The sequence below is a fragment of the Frankliniella occidentalis genome, unplaced genomic scaffold, assembly GCF_000697945.3.
Source record: "Frankliniella occidentalis isolate FOCC.00 unplaced genomic scaffold, Focc_3.1 Scaffold176, whole genome shotgun sequence".
NCBI lineage: Eukaryota > Metazoa > Arthropoda > Insecta > Thysanoptera > Thripidae > Frankliniella > Frankliniella occidentalis.
The window spans coordinates 153603-158958 of NW_026267302.1; the positions used below are offsets into that span (position 1 = coordinate 153603).

General features: G+C 45.7%; 4 protein-coding genes across 8 annotated transcripts in view; 3 read left to right on the forward strand and 1 right to left on the reverse strand.

The window, feature by feature from the left end:
• LOC113209983 (caskin-1) overlaps window positions 1-5356 on the forward strand; it is a 73925-nt gene that overhangs the window by 59506 nt on the left and 9063 nt on the right. The gene's annotated exons all lie outside the window — the stretch shown is intronic.
• On the forward strand, window positions 659-2917 carry LOC113209998 (uncharacterized). Of its 2 annotated transcripts, none has more exons than XM_026427784.2 (6): window positions 659-1079; window positions 1355-1542; window positions 1632-1787; window positions 1895-2023; window positions 2096-2300; window positions 2513-2917. In XM_026427784.2, exons 1-6 carry the CDS (start codon window positions 893-895, stop codon window positions 2629-2631), a joined length of 984 nt encoding a protein of 327 aa, XP_026283569.1. In that variant the 5' UTR covers window positions 659-892; the 3' UTR covers window positions 2632-2917. The 2 variants fall into 2 exon arrangements, with proteins under 2 accessions (XP_026283569.1, XP_052127811.1); XM_052271851.1 differs by having other exon boundaries at window positions 661-1079; window positions 2096-2287.
• On the reverse strand, window positions 2849-4790 carry LOC113209999 (apoptosis regulator BAX). Its single transcript, XM_026427785.2, has 6 exons — window positions 4626-4790; window positions 4317-4466; window positions 3876-4238; window positions 3639-3810; window positions 3393-3563; window positions 2849-3321 (listed from the first exon to the last, which is right to left on the reverse strand). The coding sequence occupies exons 2-6, from the start codon at window positions 4457-4459 to the stop codon at window positions 3217-3219; spliced, it is 954 nt and encodes a 317-aa protein (XP_026283570.1). The 5' UTR covers window positions 4460-4466; window positions 4626-4790; the 3' UTR covers window positions 2849-3216.
• The window catches only part of LOC113209997 (ATPase ASNA1 homolog), a gene marked incomplete at its 3' end in the record, with an annotated part of 28570 nt that continues 28061 nt past the window's right edge, over window positions 4848-5356 (forward strand). The window contains 2 exon segments of one of the 2 annotated variants that reach the window (XM_052271849.1): window positions 4848-4967; window positions 5067-5199. In XM_052271849.1, the coding sequence (XP_052127809.1) occupies window positions 4871-4967; window positions 5067-5199 (230 nt within the window). 2 annotated transcript variants of the gene reach the window in all.

A 5356-nucleotide genomic window follows, 5' to 3' on the forward strand; every position in this document is an offset into this window, starting at 1 on the left:
AAGTTTGGGGAGGGAGGGGGGGGGCTGATCAGACACGAAACCGGTCCGGTTAGGCCCCTCGGTCGCTCTCCGCCATCAAGTTCGGCTGAGGGTCATGTCCATGTCATCCGCGGTCCTGGCAGCTTGCGCTCCTCCAGCCTGCATTCCAGCAAGAAAATTGCACAGAAAATTATCGGCACACACGGAAATGGCGACACGTAGGGCGTGCAAAACGAACCAACCAGAACCAGGCCCAGGTACAGACCGACACGTAGGCCCGCGAGTGCACATCATACATTCTCTTCTCTCTCTCTCCCACCCATTGAAACTGGGCGGGCCCTGGAGGAGGTCTGGAGGGCAGGATGCCCGTTGAAGAATCGGGCGGCTGCGTCCGCAATAGCTTTGTCTGTCTCATTCGCTCCCCGAGCAAAAGCACGTGAGCTGGAAAGAGACGGACGATGTCTTCCCGCGCGTCGGGAACAAAGAAGGAACCGCCAAGACGGAGAGGGGAGGAGAGGGGGGGGGCGAGGTTGGTTAGGGGAGGCAGGCTGCCTCCAAAACGGTGGTGTCTGGAGTCTGCTGTCTCTCTCCCACCTTGCGCGCGCTCGCATAGGTGTGACGGAGAGGGGAGGGTGAGAGAAAGAGGGGAGGGGGAGGGGCAGCTGCAAAGCAACAGTGCCGGCCCGGCGTTCTGCCGCCACTGCCCGCCCAGACAGAAGACAGACAGATCCAGTCAGCCTCAGTCTGCCAAAGTGAAGCTGAACAGAGCACAGCTCAGCGCGCCGGTCCCTCCCGAGTGAACAGTGAATCTTACCTCGGCAGCACCAAGCAGTACCCGCCCGAGCACCACCACGTGGGGTGTGCGTAAGAAAGCCGGATCCTGGAGATCGTCGACGCCGAGGCAGCCGTCACCATGACCATGACCGCAGTAGAGCACGCCGAGCACGAGCATGTGGAGCTCTGGGGCGAGTGGTTCGCCAGCCGGCGCACCGGCCAGCTCGTGATCCGCAGCGTTGACAGCGTGCTGCGCCTCATCGAGAAGTCCCTCGTGTGGTCCACCCAGCCGTCGGCAAAGGCCCTTCCGCAGGCTAGTGCCAACGGTAAGTCCGAAACGACCCCGGCGGCGGCGCGCGCAAGCCCGGAGCCCCGGCGTCAAATGAAACCGAAAGTGCTTTAAATTCGTCCTTTGTCTCTGTCGCTCTGGCAGATACACGTGAGTGCGACAGAGACGGGCGCACTGTTTAAAGTGCTTTGTTGTTGAAACGACCATGTGAGGCGGGTTGTGAACAGTAGGGACTTGGGGATCATGATTACTATCTCGGCATGTCCCAAACCTGCCACCGATACCACTGTAACCTGGGGATCTTGGTTGCAGGAGATGTTTCAGCCTGCAATGGCAGTCCGATTGATCATATGGTGGTGAACAACCCTGACCTGGTGGTGGTAGCAAGGCCTCTATCATGGCCTCTCTTCCTCCCATTGGTTGGAGTACTTGGCGTTGTCAGAGTCACAGTCTATTTTGTGTCCCGCATCTTCAGAAGGCCGTGTAACACCATTGATATGGTACGTTAGCAGAACTATTTTTAGTTGATGGTTTCATCTTCAAACTTTTGTGTCTCTGGCTTTTGAGTAACCCACCCTTTGTTTGACAGATACACTGGCTTCAAAGCAAACGTCGTCGATTGCGGTTCATTAAGTTTGCTGGTCTGAAAAATATTCGCGCACGATCCGACGCCAAGTCTGGGTATTCTGTGAATGGTACACCATGTTCTAAAAAGACACTCCCTGCATCAACCACTCCTGATCATGTAAGGTTTACTTTCAGTTTGTTGGAGGGTGTCTTCATGCATTAAGGTCTCCTGTCCTGGGATGAACATAGCTGGTTCTAAGTAAACATTTCCTATGGATATTTCAGGAACGCAAGCGCAAATATTGCGATGTGGAGCAGTCTGACTGGACTGATGGAAGCGATGATGAAACTGTTGCTGATAAGCTGGACAAATATGGAAAAGATTATGATAGTGAAAGTGACCCTGACTTTGTGGTAAGTCTTCGCTTGGCTTTCTCATTCCATTTGCTTTGTCTCCAATTTTTCATTTCCAATTTTGTGTTTCAGCCTAGCAGTGATGAGGACTCAAGTGATGGGGAAGATTCAGGGGAAGAGGATCTTGAAGTGGAGGGTGGAGCTGTCTTGGTGAATGAAGCTGATGTACCACCTGCTGAGGAAGTGTCTTCCCCAACCCCTGTCACTGCACCAGCCTCTCCTGCCCACAGTCCTAGCATTGTTACTGTGGAGTCCCCGGAGTCGGTCAGTGAATATGGTGAGAAGGGGTTACGATTACTGGTCTCAACCTGTTAGGTCCAGTCTCCAATAAGATGCTCAACAAAATTGCATTTGTTTCTATAATTGGAGTCATTGGGCTTAATTGGTAGGAACAGGAATCGTAACAACCAACGCCCTTTAAAATCAGCTATGAAGTGCTTTGTGCCTTTTGGATCTACTTCAATTCTACTTTGCCTCTATGTATTGCAGGCTCAGCTGCTGCAGAGTCCGCAACCAGCCCTGGAAGTAGCATAACTTCACCTCTAAGTCCCAAATCTAAATTTGTGAAATTCTTTAGAAGAGGAAGTAAGACCAAGCAGCAATTGTAATTGTGATTCGTGTGTGATTAACTTATTGATTTTATGCGTACTTTTACATTTTAGATTATTTAAATAGTTAGGATCCAATTTACAATACTTGTACTATATCTTTGCTTGCTATGCAAATATTTTACTGTTTCTTTTAATTAATACAATTGTGGTGTTTTGACTTATTTGCTTAATGTACTTTCATTCAAACAGCATCTGAAATAATATTGCAATGAAGTTATTTTTAGGCTCTGCCTTTATTTGGTTTGTTAAAACTGTTATTAGGTAAATACATATGTGAACTTTACATTTTCGTTTTCTTTTCATGCACTTTGACAAGATTACATAAGACTAGCCAAGACAAAGAAACATGTCAATCTTCATGGATGCACTGGGCATAGGACTAGGTCCTCGTAACTTTCGAATTCTTACATTAAAACTTAAATGCTTACGTATAAATATAATACTTTTTGGTGACTTTTGGCAGAGATACATGAGCTTTGGATAATTACTTTCCCTCCTGTGAGTGGAGCGAGTTACAACAAATAACCCTGTAGATCAAACAAATGAAACTCATTTTGGATATCAGTCCTTCATCTAGCTTTCTCAACGCCTCCACATCATAAATGACAGGGTTACAAAACTGAGAGCAAATAAACCTAAAATAGCTGCCTTGTAAGCATGATCCACTGACTCCTGTAACACGGCAGCCTGAAAATCAAAAATCAAGTCAATTTAAATTATTTATAGTGACTCCATTATTGGCCTGCATTTTCACTCACCCAGCCACCATGATCAAGTACCCAGGCACTCAACCTCTCTGTAATGTAGCGTGATGTCCAATCAACTAGTTGTTGGAAATGCTGTGTCAGCTTATCTCTCAATGCTCGAAGAGCAACATCGGCACAAAAGAAGAAAAGTACAAGGACCCTTGCCTGGGTCACGCCTCCCTCCTGTAAACCACCCTTTCATTATTGACTTATTTCAATGGAAAATATAAAGGCAGGCTGAACTTCGTTAATACATACCTGAAAGAGTCCAAACAGGAGATCTGAGAAGGAGTTGTAATTGAGACTTTGCAAATTGACTTTGTTCGCATATTCCTGCACTTTTAAGCGCTGTGGTGACTTAGAGAAAGCTTCTGCAATTTGACGAAGTGTTCTGCCTCCAAATCTTCCTCTTTCATTCAAGACTTCCATTCTAGAAATGTACAAATTGCAATCAACTTCAAGTTCCCAAGATGTTGAAATTCTATATAATTTTACCTTTGAGATGATGGTGATATGGTCAGAGCACTAAAAGTGCCCGGTGAGGTGGCTTCTTGAGCTTTGACTTCTTCACTCAAGATGAACCAAAATAACTCCTTTCCTTTTGATGCTATTTCTTGCAGAGCTGGTGGGGGACTTGTATTTTCTTGACTAGATGATGAAGGCCTGAACTCACAAGCAAATTGAGTACCAACAGGGGCACTTCCTCTTCTTTGCTGTGGAACTGATCTTATTTCATTATCATCTGGGAGTGAAGACATCCTTTCTCTGGGTGCGGGCGTGGGTAATCGATAGTTAAGAGACCCATCATAAGATTGGAAGAATTGCGAGTAAGTGAGGTGCTCAGACAATGGAGAATATCTAGAGAGTAATAAAAACAAGATAAATTAAAGGAGACACTTCCAAAGTCATAATAGTTTCCAGTTTTACTATACATACTGTGGATGGGAGACATATCCTGCACCTCCGTCATCCTCATGGTCTTCCTGTTGAGTATCAGCATCATCGTAGTCGGTATCATCAACATTTGAAGTGTGGGGTGAAAAGGTAGGGCAGCGCCTCGAAGGCAAAGGTTTGACCATCTTGAGGCTGCAAAGAGAACCGCCCTGAGTCTTAGTCTATTATACACGATCTACGTACACCCAAACGTACTGGCCGACTTAAGTAAGCAGAGAGTCGCAGTAAACAAAATATGTTTGGAAGGGTTAAGTAGTGTCGTTGGTGAATGATTAATAATTTCATGCGTACCTTGAATGAAAGTTAAAAATGTATGCGGCTCATACCACGCGGCAGACACTCGCCAAGCTAATCAATGCCGATTAGAAGAAATTTAAAACAAACTCTAAACTCTACATCAAAAAACATAAGTTCACTTTAGGTCGTTCAGTGACAACAAACAAACAACGAAGCAAAACAAACGGTCAGTGTTTACGTCGGTAGTATGAAAACCTTACGCGTACGTACTCGTACGCGCTCTAGCGGACAAGTGTCAAATGAATCGGTATGACTTGTCAGCAGTAATTTTCCATTCTGATTGGTTGTTGATGACATGTGGTTACCAACACGATTGTGTCACGGGTGTCACGTCAGGTAGCAAATTTTCAAAAAAAACTTTCAGTTTAAGTGATTATTAGCTTTTATGAACTTTAGAAGACCCTTTGTTGCTTCTATAATCCGGACGAATCTAAGTCGTTGACCGAAAAATGGCTGCTATGCAACTGGACCCAGAATTAGATCCATCTTTGCAGAACATCATTGATCAAAAATCTCTCAAATGGATATTTGTAGGTGGAAAAGGGGGTGTTGGAAAGACAACATGCAGGTAATGGAAATAACCACATATGAATTAACCATTGGGACTGGAACATAAATTTTTACCATAACCTAACTGTTCTTATGTTTTTACTCGTTCTTTACCACCACCTGCACCTACTCAGTGGTAGAAGAACGAGTATTGATCTCAGTGCGATGTCACGCGT

Bases quoted from the DNA above. Each gene is read 5' to 3' on its own strand.
- LOC113209998 (XM_026427784.2), top strand. From the start codon at position 893: ATGACCATGACCGCAGTAGAGCACGCCGAGCACGAGCATGTGGAGCTC. The intron at 1,080-1,354 runs GTAAGTCCGAAA...TCTTGGTTGCAG, and splicing joins TCCGCAGGCTAGTGCCAACG to GAGATGTTTCAGCCTGCAAT. The intron at 1,788-1,894 runs GTAAGGTTTACT...TGGATATTTCAG, and splicing joins CATCAACCACTCCTGATCAT to GAACGCAAGCGCAAATATTG.
- LOC113209999 (XM_026427785.2), bottom strand. From the start codon at position 4,459: ATGGTCAAACCTTTGCCTTCGAGGCGCTGCCCTACCTTTTCACCCCAC. The intron at 3,811-3,875 runs GTAAAATTATAT...GTACATTTCTAG, and splicing joins ATATCACCATCATCTCAAAG to AATGGAAGTCTTGAATGAAA. The intron at 3,322-3,392 runs GTGAGTGAAAAT...TTTGATTTTCAG, and splicing joins TACTTGATCATGGTGGCTGG to GCTGCCGTGTTACAGGAGTC.